This window comes from Myotis brandtii, unplaced genomic scaffold, assembly GCF_000412655.1.
Source record: "Myotis brandtii unplaced genomic scaffold, ASM41265v1 scaffold1112, whole genome shotgun sequence".
In the NCBI taxonomy this organism is placed as follows: Eukaryota; Metazoa; Chordata; class Mammalia; order Chiroptera; family Vespertilionidae; genus Myotis; species Myotis brandtii.
Window position 1 is genome coordinate 611,728 of NW_005353800.1, and position 12,395 is coordinate 624,122.

Here is a 12,395-nt window from a genome sequence, read left to right on the forward strand (position 1 = left end):
TCAGGACGCCCTGTTCTGTGACATCCTCTGAGCAACAGGACACAGCACTGAGAGGCAGTCCCTTCCTGAGACCGGGACCCCCAGAGACGCTGCTGGTTTAGGGAAATCTGTCTGCGCGCCCAGCTAACGGGCCGGAGCTGGAGAGTGTCCAGTGCAGGCCCAGCCCAGCTTCCCTGGGGCCCACGGACCTCTTTCCCTGCTGGGTCAGGACCGGAGGGACCACTGAGATGCCCCCAAGGGACACGGATGTACAGTGAGCACAAGCCCTGCCCAGGGAGATACCAACTCGGGTTCCAGGGTAGCATTTGGCTTTCAGTTGTTCTCATCATGTAAACAAATCTTTGGAGAGTTTCAACCCTCTTTCAACCCCCCTTACCTGGGGGAGCCAGGTGGATCACATAACCATCGCCCACATAGAGGGCCCAGTGCGAGGAGCCAATGCGGGGAATCTCAATCAGGTCTCCAGGCTTGGGCTTTGCACGAAACTGCAAGAAAACAGCCAGGAAGGTGAGACAGATTTCAGGGAGCTGCAGCTCTGCCTGGGGATTTGCTTACTGATGCTCACCCCATGGGAAGCATGTGTGTGTATGTGTGTATGTGTGTGTGTGCGCGCGCGCGCGCGCTGCTGGGGGAGGGCGGTTCGGGGAGGGTGGGACTCAGGTTCCTTGTGAGGTACTCAACCTGCTGTAGTTTAGAGGTTTCCCTGTGAGTAACTGGAAACCTGGAAAAAATACCTTGTGCTTTGAGAGAGTGAAGATTTATCCAGAAAGTGTGTGATATGCATGTGTGTAATCTACATGGATATGTTGTGTGTGTGTTTACATGCACACACACTAGGATGCAGACATGCATATGCAGGTGTACTGTGTATGTGTCTGGAGGGTGGTAACACAAGAACCTGTATGTAACGCCCTTCCTGAGGCTGGGGCCCAGGCCCATCCCCCACATCATTGTCCAGGTGAGTCTGAGCTTCTCTGCTCTCACACACTGACCCTCACGTCTCCATCATGTGTTTGCCCTGGCTGTGCACGGCCCCAACACCCACCACCTCACACTCTGCGCTCCCAGCCCCGGCACACAGACTCAAGAAGATGCTGAGCTGACAGACATCAGGTGACAGCATCCTGAGGGCACCTGAGCATTGGAGAAGGCCCTCCTGTTGTTGCCCAGCTTCCTGCCCTGGGTACAGGGCTCACAGTCACCCAGCAGGCTCTGCTGGCACATTTCCCCCATAATTGCCACCCTCCCAAGCCCAGGGGAAGGAAGCAGCACCCACGTGCTCAGCTGGGGAAACTGAGGATCAGCAGAGAGGTAGGACTTGCCCAGGGACACTCAGCCGGCAGTGGCTGCACTGGGTCTTCTCTGCCCCGACCCTTCCTGGTCCCCTTTCCTCCCTCCCTCCTTCCCTTCCTTATCACCTCCCTGCTCCTCAGTGTCCCTGCCCAGGGCACCACAGCTTCCTGATTTGAGAATTTATCAGTTTATCTTCCTGTTTGTGTCTGACCTCAGCTAACCTCCTGCAGTGCTCACCCCAGGCCGCCCAACCTGAGACCAGGGGCCGGCTTCCCTTTGCCCTCATTCCATGCCAACATCCAACAGTGGTCATTTAGCCTGGAAGCTTCTCTGGAATTCACTTCTTTGTTCAACTTTCCCCGATGACTTTATTCAGGGCCATGCTGTAGTTGATTATGTGACCCCATGTTTTCCCAACCAACCCCCAGACTTCTGTCCCACCCATGGAGGGCCTGGGTGAACCTCCATGGTGGGCCATTTGGTCCTGACTTGGGAGCATAGGGGAGGAGCATCCTGCTTGGGCTCCTAAGACCAGAGATCTGGGGTTGAAAGTGGGAATGGCTCTGTGGTCTGGCCTCCAGCTCTGCAGAGGGAGGTGGTGGCAGAGCTGAGGGGAGAGGATGGGAAACCATGGCCTCAGGGATCACTGTGCTCTGTGTACTGTTCCCAAGTTCCTTCTGGAAACTTCTATGCCCAGCCCCATCCCAGCCCTGAACTCCAGACTCACACGTCCAACTGCTACTCAAGAGCTCTACCTGGATGTCTAACTGGTCACCTCAACACCCCACCTGAGCATCAAATCCTTAATTTCCCTCCCAATCCTGCTCCCCCTCCCCTCATCTCCTCCTTCCAAGCTGCCAGTCACCCAATCACAGGGGCTGTGAGCCCTGGAGGTGCTGTGGTTCAGCAGAAAGAGCCGGGAGCACTGGGCATTGAATCCTGCTTCTGCCTCTTACTAGCTGTGTTTTAATAAGAGGGGAAAGAGCTGAGGGGGTAAGGATGTGCTCAGATCTTACATAACATGTTCTTGAGCTCTTACATGGGCCACAGACCTTGAGCATCTCTTGCCCGAGGGCTCTCTGGGGCCTTAGTTGACCTGTCATGGTCCAGAATTGGCCCAGACTTTCCCTGACAGGACACAGGGCATCAGGAGCTGCCTTTAGGGTGGGTCTTAGATACAAAGGATCCTAAATGAATAGAGGTGGCCAGACCCCAGAGGTCCTCCAAACAATCCCCTGCTTCTGTACATGGGGAAACTGAGGTTTGAGAGGAAGTGACCTGTTGAAAGACCCTGAGTGGATCAGGAATAGTTCTGAGATTTGATCTCAGACATCCTAACTCCCAGCCCGCAGGGATATGGGAGCAGAGAGCACAATTTTGTATTATTCGAGTTAAATTTTTCTTCGGGATGCACAGCGCTGTCACCCCAACCCCAAGCAGATCTCCAGAAGAGAGAGGGAGCACCCACAGACGACATTACCTTCCGGCTGCGGGCCTTGCCGTATCTCAGATCCGTGACAAAGTGCTCACAGTTCCTGCTCAGAACACTGTGCTCCATCTCCATACCAACCATCTCCTTCCCAGATTTGATCATCTCATGTATGGGCCGTGGGCTGTACAGGTGGTCCAAGTGGTTGTTGACCTTATAGAAGCAGTTTTCTAAAACTTCCACAAGGAGCTGCCTTTTCACCACCCCTAAGCTGGTGGGGGCGCCAGCCTCAGAGTTCTCCCCTGGAATCAGACACATGAGTATCAGGAACGGGAGGGGGAGGCCAGGGAGGGAGAGAGAAGACACAAGACAGGAAAGAAGGGCCAGGGATCACATTATTGAGCCTTGGTGTCTGTCCCTTCACCAATGTGATTGGAGGATTCACGGATTTTATCTTTTTACTAAATGAGCTGTGAATACTTTTTCAAGCTAATGACTATTCTGATGGTCAGTGGCTGCGATTGGGCTCCATGATATGAATGGACATCGTTTGATCATCCACCGTCACTGACCCTTCTCCTTTATGAGACCGGGACCCCAGAGATGCTGCTGGTTTAGGGAAATCTGTCTGCATGTCCAGCTAAAGGGCCGGAGCTGGAGAGCGTCCAATGCGGCCCCAGCCCAGCTTCCCTGGGGCCCTCGGACCTCTTTCCCTGCTGGGTCACGACCTGAGGGGCCACTGAGATGTCCCCAAGGGACATGGGTGTAGGGGGAACCCAAGTACAGCTGAGGGAGAAACTAACACTGGGTCCCAGGGTGGCATTTGGCTTTGAATTGTTCTCATCATGTAAACAATCTCTGGAGACTTACAGTTTCAACCCCCCTTACCTGGGGGAGCCAGGTGGATCACATAACCATCGCCCACATAGAGGGCCCAGTGCGAGGAGCCAATGCGGGAAATCTCAATCAGGTCTCCAGGGTTGGGCTCTTCACGAAACTGCAAGGAAACAGCCAGGAAGGTGAGACAGATTTCAGGGAGCTGCAGAGGCTCGGGCTGGGAACTGCAGCTCCGCCTGGGGATTTGCTTACTGATGCTCACCCCATGGGAAGAACGTGTGTGTGTGTGTGTGTGTGTGTGTGTGTGTGTGTGTGTGTGTGTGGAGGACTCTATTCCCTGTGAGGTCCTCAGCCTGCTGTAGCTTTTAGAGGTTGCCCTGTGAGTAACTGGAACACTGAAAAAATTACCTTGTGCATTGGGAGAGTGAAGATTTGTACAGAATGTGTATGTACTGTACGTGTGTCTGTGTGTATTGTGCATGGATATTTTGTGTGTTTCATGTACATACACTCACACTAGGATGCAGACATGCATATGCAGATGTACTGTGTACATGTCTGGAGGGTGATAACACAACAGCCTGTATGTAACCCCCTTCCCTGAGGCTGGGGCCCAGGACCATCCCCCACAACACTGTCCAGGTGAGTCTGAGCTTCTCTGCTCTCACACACTGACCCTCACGTCTCCATCATGTGTTTGCCCTGGCTGTGCATGGCCCCAACATCCACCACCTCACACTCTGCCCTCCCAGCCCCGGCACACAGACTCAAGAAGATGCTGAGCTGACAGACAGCAGGTGACAGCATCCTGAGGGCACCTGAGCATTGGAGAAGGCCCTCCTGTTGTTGCCCAGCTTCCTGCCCTGGGGACAGGGCTCACAGTCCCCCAGCAGGCTCTGCTGGCACATTTCCCCCATAACTGCCACCCTCCCAAGCCCAGGGGAAGGAAGCAGCACCCACGTGCTCAGCTGGGGAAACTGAGGATCAGAGAGGTAGAGGGACTTGCCCAGGGACACTCAGCTGGCAGTGGCTGCACTGGGTCTTCTCTGCCCCACCATGGTCTTCTTTCATCCCTTCCTGTCTTATGACCTCCTCCCTGCTCCTCAGTGTCACTGTCGAGGGCACCACAGCTTCCTGATTGGAGAATTTTTCAGTTTAACTTCCAGTTTTTGTCTGACCTCAGCTAACCTCCTGCAGCGCTCACCCCAGGCCGCCCAATCTCAGACCGGAGGCCAGCTTCCCTTTGCCCTCATTCCATGCCAACATCCAACAGTGGTCAGTTAGCCTGGAAGCTTTTCTGGAATTCACTTCTTTGTTCATCTTTCCCCATGACTTTATCCAGGGCCATGCTGTACTTGAGTATGTGACCCCAGGTTTTACAGACCCAACCCCAGACTTCTGTCCCACCCACTCCAGGGCCTGTGTGAGCCTCCATGGTGGGGCCATTTGGCCATGACCAGAATAGGTAGGGAAGGGGCTTCTTGTTTGGGCTCATTGGGCCAGAGCTCTGGGGGTGAAAGTGGGAATGGCTCTGTGGTCTGAGCTCTACCTGGGCTCTACCTCTGCAGAGGGAGGTGGTGGCAAAGCTGAGGGGAGACAATGGGAAAGCATGGCCTCAGGGATCTCTGTGCTCTGTGTGCTGTTCCCAAGTGCAGTCTGGAAACTTCTATCTCCAGCTTCACCTCAGCCTGAACTCCAGATTCACACGTCCAACTGCTACTCAACAGGTCCACCTGGATGTCTAATGGTCACCTCAACACCCCACCTGAGCATCAAATCTTAATTATCCTCCCAAACCTGCTCCTCCTCCCCTCATCTCCTCCATCCAGGCTGCCCATCACCCAATCACAGGGGCTGTGAGCTCTGGATGTGCTGTGGTTCAGCAGAAAGAGCAGGGAGCACTGTGGATTGAATCTGCTTCTGCCTCTTACTAGCTGTGTATTTTGGACAATGAACTCAGAAGAGGGGCAAGGGGATGGGTTAAATCTGTGCCCAGATCTTTCATAATAATGTTCTTGAGCTCTTACATGGGCCAGAGACCTTGAGCATCTCTTGCCCAAGGGCTCTCTGGGGCCTTAGGAGACCTGTCATGGTCCAGGGTTGGCCCAGACTTTCCCTGACAGCACACAGGGCATCAGGAGCTGCCTTTAGGGTGGGTCTTAGATGCAAAGAATCCTAAAGGGATGGAGGTGGCCAGAGCCCCAGAGGTCCTCCAACATCCCTCCTTCTGCACATGGGGAAACTGAGGCCAGAGAGGAAGTGACCTGTTCATAGACCCTGAGTGGATCAGGAACAGACCTGAGATTTGATCTCAGACATCCTGACTCCCAGCCAGCAGGAGGCAGGGAGCATATATTTGCATCCTTTGTGGTATTTTTATCTTCTGGGTAGTCATCTCTGTCACCCCCACCCTAAGCAGACCTCCAGAAGGGAGAGGAAGCTCTCCAGAAGGGCCTTACCTTTCGGCTGCGGGCCTTGCAGTATCTCAGATCGGTGACAAAGTGCTCACAGTTCCTGCTGAGAACCCTGTACTCCATCTCCATACCAAGCATCTCCTTCCCAGAACTGACCATCTCCTCTATGGGCCGTGGTCTGTACAGGTGGTCCAAGTGGTTGTTGACCTTATAGAAGCAGTTTCCCACCACTTCCACCAAGGGCTGCCTTTTCACCACCCCTAAGCCTGTGGGGGCGCCAGCCTCAGAGTTCTCCCCTGGAATCAGACACATGAGTATCAGGAACTGGAGGGGGAGGCCAGGGAGGGAGAGAGAAGACGCAAGACAGGGAAGAAGGGCCAGGGATTACACTATTGAGCCTTGGTGTCTGTCCCTTCACCAATGTGATTGGAGGATTCACGGATTTTCTTTTTACTAAATGAGCTGTGAATACTTTTTCAAGCTAATGACTATTCTGATGGTCAGTGGCTGCTATTGTGCTCCATGATATGAGTGGACATCGTCTAGTTGACCATCCACCGTCATTGATCCTTCTCCTTTATGGGACTGTGGACACCCAGAGACGCCTGGTTTAGGGAAATCTGTCTGCATGTCCAGCTAAAGGGCATGGAGCTGGCAAGCTCCAAATACTGACACAGCCCGTCTTCACTGAGGCCAACGGACCTCTTTTCCTGTTGTGTCAGGACCTGAGGGACCACTGAGATGCCTCCAAGGGACTCGGAAATAGGGGGAACTCAAGCACAGCTCATGGAGAACCAACACTGGTTTCCAGGGTGGCATGTGGTGTTGAATTGTTCTCATCATGTTAACAATTCTCTGGAGACTTAAACTTTCAACCCCCCTTACCTGGGGGAGCCAGGTGGATCACATCACCATCGCCCACATAGAGGGCCCAGTGCGAGGAGCCAATGAGCAAAATCTCAATCAGGTCTCCAGGCTTGGGCTCTGCACGAATCTGCAAAGAAACAACCAGGAAGGTGAGACAGATTTCAGGGAGCTGCAGAGGGCCTGACTGGAGCTACAGCTCTGCTTAGGGATTTGCTTACTCATGCTCACCTGATTAGAAGAATGTGTGTGTGTGTGTGGGGGGGTGATGGGTGGGGGAGACCTCATGTCCCCTGTGGGGACCTCAGCCTGCTGTAGCTTCTATAGGTTGCCCTCTGAGTAACTGGAAGCCTGGAATAATACCTTGTGCATTGGGAGAGTGAAGATTTGTTCAGAATGTGTGTGTGATGCATGTGTGTCTGTGTGTATTGTGCATGGATATTTTGTATGTTGCATGTACATGCACACACACTAGGATGCAGACATGCATATGCAGGTGTATTGTATGTGTCTGGAGGGTGATAACACAACAGCCTGTATGTAATCCCCTTCCCTGAGGCTGGGGCCAAGGTCCATCCCCCACAACATTGTCCAGGTGAGTCTGAGCTTCTCTGCTCTCACACTCTGACCCTCATGTCTCCATCATGTGTTTGCCCTGGCTGTGCATGGACCCAACACCCACCACCTCACACTCTGCCCTCCCAGCCCCAGTACACGGACCCTTGAAGATGCTGAGGTGACAGACAGCAGGTGACAGCACCCTAAGGGCACCTGAGCATTGGAGAAGGCCCTCCTGTTGTTTCCCTGCTTCCTGCCCTGGGGACAGGGCTCACAGTCCCCCAGCAGGCTCTGCTGGCATATTTCCTCCCATAATGCCACCCTCCCAAGCCCAGGGGAAGGAAGCAGCACCCACGTGCTCAGCTGGGGAAACTGAGGATCAGAGAGGTAGAGGAACTTGCCCAGGGATACTCAGCTGGCAGTGGCTGCACTGGGTGTTCTCTGCCCCGACCCTTCCTGGTCCCCTTTCCTCCCTCCCTCCTTCCCTTCCTTATCACCTCCCTGCTCCTCAGTGTCCCTGCCCAGGGCACCACAGCTTCCTGATTTGAGAATTTTTCACTTTTTCTTCCTGTTTGTGTCTGACCTCAGCTAACCTCCTGCAGTGCTCACCCCAGGCCGCCCAATCTGAGACCAGGGGCCAGCTTCCCTTTGCCCTCATTCCATGCCAACATCCAACAGTGGCCATTTAGCCTGGAAGCTTCTCTGGAATTCACTTCTTTGTTCATCTTTCCCCCATGACTTTATTCAGGGCCATCCTGTTCCCGATTATGTGACCCCATGTCTTTCTGACCAACCCCCAGACTTCTGTCCCACCCACTCCAGGGCCTGTGTGAGCCTCCTGTGTGGGGCCAATTGGTGGTGACAGGGCTGGATAAGGCAGGAGGCTTCCCTCCTGGGCTCCCGGGTCAGAGCTCTGGGGTGAAAGTGGGAATGGCTCTGTGGTCTGGGCTCTACCTGGGCTCCAGCTCTGCAGAGGGAGGTGGTAGCAGAGCTGAGGGGTGACAACAGGAAACCATGGCCTCAGGGATCACTGTGCTCTGTGTACTGTTCCCAAAAAACTTCTATCTCCACTCCCACTTCAGCCCTGACTCAACTCACACGTCCTAATTATACTCAACAGGTCCACCTGCATGTCTAATAGTCACCTCAACACCCCACCTGAGAATCACATCTCTAATTCCCCTCCCAATCCTGCTCCTCCTCCCCTCATCTTCTCCATCTAGGCTACTCATCACCCAATCACAGGGGCTGTGAGCCCTGGAGGTGCTGTGGTTCAGCAGAAAGAGCAGGGAGCACTGGGCATTGAATCCTGCTCCTGCCTCTTACTAGCTGTGTTTGCTAAGAGGGAATGAGGAGAGCAGTAAGGATGTGCCCAGATCTTACATAACATGTCCTCGAGCTCTTACATGGGCCACAGACCTTGAGCATCTCTTGCCCGAGGGCTCTCTGGGGCCTTAGGAGACCTGTCAGGGTCCCGGGTTGGCCCAGACTTTCCCTGACAGGACACAGGGCATCAGGAGCTGCCTTTAGGGTGGGTCTTAGAGGCGAAGGATCCTAAAGGGATAGAGGTGGCCAGAGCCCAGAGGACCTCCAACATCCCCTCCTTCTGTACCTGGGGAAACTGAGGACAGAGAGGAAGGGACCTGTTCAAAGACCCTGAATGGATCAGAAACTGACCTGAGATTTGTTCTCTGACATCCTAACTCCCAGCTAAGAGGAGGCAGGGCGCATAATTTTACATCATTGCGGGTATTTTTTTCTTTTGGATGCACAGCCCTGTCTCCTCTACCCCAAACAGACCTATCAAAGTAGAGGGAGCCCCCCACCAGAGGACTTTACCTGCCGGCTGTGGGCCTTGCCATATCTTAGATCCGTGACAAAGTGCTCACAGTTCCTGCTCAGAACACTGTACTCCATCTCCTTACCAACCATCTCCTTCCCAGCACTGAGCATCTCCTTTATGGGGCGTGGTTTGTACAGGTGGTCCAAGTGGTTGTTGACCTTATAGAAGCAGTTTCCCACCACTTCCACCAGGAGCTGCCTTTTCACCTCCCCTAAGCCAGTGGGGGATCCAGCCTCAGACTTCTCCCCTGGAATCAGACACACTAGTATCAGGAACTGCAGGGGGAGGCCAGGGAGGGAAGACACAAGACAGGGAAGAAGGGCCAGGGATCACACTATTGAGCCTTGGTGTCTGTCCCTTCACCAATGTGATTGGAGGATTCACGGATTTTACTCTTCTTACTTAATTAGCTGTGAATACTTTTTCAAACTAATGAATATTCTGATGGTCAGTGGCTGCTATTGTGCTCCATGATATGAATGGACATCATCTAGTTGATCATCCACCATCTTGATCCTTCTTCTTTATGAGACCGGGACACCCAGAGTCGCTGCTGGTTTAGTAAAATCTGTCTGCGCGCCCAGCTAAAGGTCATGGAGCTGGAGAGTGTCCAATGTGGCCCCAGCCCAGCTTCCCTTGGCCCATGGACCTCTTTCCCTGCTGGTTCAAGACCAGAGGGACACTGAGATGCCTCCAAGGAACACAGATTAGCTGTGAGCACAAGAACTGCTCAGGGAGAAAGCAATGCTGGTTCCCAGGGTGGCATTTGGCCTTTAATTATTCTCTTAATGGTAACAAATCTCTGGAAACCCAATGCGGCCCCAGCCCAGCTTCCCTTGGCCCACGGACCTCTTTCCCTGCTGGTTCAAGACCAGAGGGACACTGAGATGCCTCCAAGGAACACAGATTAGCTGTGAGCACAAGAACTGCTCAGGGAGAAAGCAATGCTGGTTCCCAGGGTGGCATTTGGCCTTTAATTATTCTCTTAATGGTAACAAATCTCTGGAAAGTTATACTTTCAACCTCCTTACCCGGGAGATCCAGGTGGATCACATGACCATCGCCCACATAGAGGGCCCAGTGCGAGGAGCCGATGTGTAAAATCTCAATCAGGTCTCCAGGCTTCGGCTCTTCAAGGAACTGCAAGAAAACAGCCAGGAAGGTGAGACAGATTTCAGGGAGCTTCAGAGGCCCGAGCTGGGAGCTGCAGCTCTGCCTGGGGATTTGCTTACTGATGCTCACCCCATGGGAAGAATGTGTGATTGTGTGTGTGTTTGGGGGGGGGTGGTTTGGGGGACTCTTGTCCCCTGTGAGGTCCTCAGCCTGCTGTAGCTTCTAGACTGTAGAGGTTAACCTCTGAATAATTGGAAGCCTGGAAAAATGACCTTATACATTGGGGGAGGGAAGATTTGTCCAGAATGTGTGTGTAATACATGTGGGCATATGTGTATTGTGCATGGATATTTGGTTTTTTTGTTTGTTTTTTACAATATACAAAATAAATCTATTACCAGATTGTAGATACAAAATAATTATCCATTTACGTGCAATAAAAATTAATATTTCAAGAAAAATGATTTTAAATATAATTTATTCCTTGCAATAAACGTTAATATTTCAAGAAAAAAGATTTTAAGTATAATAATATTACCAAAACCGTATTAATATAGTACCAGTATAATATCACTAAAGTTGTAGGAAATATTCATAATCTGCAAATAACCAAATTACTTCAATTATATGCTAAAATATTTTTTCCTTTGGCTCTATTTTTGTTTATCAGTTTATGTTGTTCATTATATTCCACAAATGAATGAGATCATGTGATATTTATTTTTCTCTGGCTTATTTCACTTAACATAATGCTCTCCAGTTCCATCCATGCTGTTGCGAATGTTGAGTTCCTTCTTTTTTACAGCTGTGTAGTATTTGAATCATTATGTATATGTACCACAGTTTTCTAATCCACTCATCTGCTGATGGGCACTTAGGCTGTTTCCAGATCTTAGCTATGGTGAATTGTGCTGCTATGAACATATGGGTGCATATATCCTTTCTGATTGGTGTTTCTGATTTCTTGGGATATATTCCTAGAAGTGGGATCACAGGGTCAAATGGGAGTTCCATGTTTTGTTTTTTGAGGAAACTCCATACTGTCTTCCATAGTGGCTGCACCAGTCTGCATTCCCACCAGCAGTGCACAAGTGTTCCTTTTTCTCCACATCCTCTCCAGCACTTGTCATTTGTTGATTTCTGATAAGGGCCTAATCTCCAAAATTTATAGGGAACTCATACAACTTAACAAAAAGAAGATAAACAATCCAATCAAAAAATGGGCAAAGGATCTAAATAGACACCTTTCAAAAGAGGACATTCAGAAAGCCAAGAGACATATGAAAACATGCTCAAAGCCGCTAATCATCCGAGAGATGCAAATCAAAACAACAATGAGGTACCATCTCACACCTGTCAGAATGGCTATCATCAACAAATCAACAAACGACAAGTGCTGGAGAGGATGTGGAGAAAAAGGAACACTCATGCACTGCTGGTGGGAATGCAGACTGGTGCAGCCACTATGGAAGACAGTATGGAGTTTCCTCAAAAAGCTGGAAATGGAACTCCCATTTGACCCTGTGATCCCACTTCTAGGAATATATCCCAAGAAACCAGAAACACCAATCAGAAAGGATATATGCACCCATATGTTCATAGCAGCACAATTCACCATAGCTAAGATCTGGAAACAGCCTAAGTGCCCATCAGTAGATGAATGGATTAGAAAACTGTGGTACATCTACACGATGGAATACTATGCTGCTGTAAAAAAGAAGGAACTCTTACAATTTGCAACGGCATGGATGGAGCTGGAGAGCATTATGCTAAGTGAAATAAGCCAGTCAATGAAGGAAAAATACCACATGATCTCACTCATTCATGGATAATAAAGACCATTACAAACTTTTGAACAATAATAGATACAGAGGCAGAGCTGCCTCAAACTGATTGTCAAACTGCAGTGGGAAGGCCAGAGAGGGTTGGGGGGCAGAAGGGAGGGGAGTAAGAGATCAACCGAAGGACTTGTATGCATGCATATAAGCAAAACCAATGGACATAAGACACTGGGGGGTAGGGGAAGCCAGGGGATTGTCAAGGG

At 51.3% G+C, this 12,395-nt stretch overlaps 1 protein-coding gene across 1 annotated transcript in view; it reads right to left on the minus strand.

The window, feature by feature from the left end:
* Nucleotides 1–12,395, minus strand: part of LOC102240170 — a 63,024-nt gene that overhangs the window by 23,752 nt on the left and 26,877 nt on the right. The window contains exons 4-10 of the mRNA XM_014545219.1: nt 10,270–10,378; nt 9,235–9,485; nt 6,859–6,967; nt 6,019–6,269; nt 3,611–3,719; nt 2,774–3,024; nt 377–485 (exon numbers count right to left, since the gene is read on the minus strand). Coding sequence (XP_014400705.1) covers nt 377–485; nt 2,774–3,024; nt 3,611–3,719; nt 6,019–6,269; nt 6,859–6,967; nt 9,235–9,485; nt 10,270–10,378 — 1,189 coding nt within the window. The remainder of the gene's footprint in view (nt 1–376; nt 486–2,773; nt 3,025–3,610; nt 3,720–6,018; nt 6,270–6,858; nt 6,968–9,234; nt 9,486–10,269; nt 10,379–12,395) is intronic.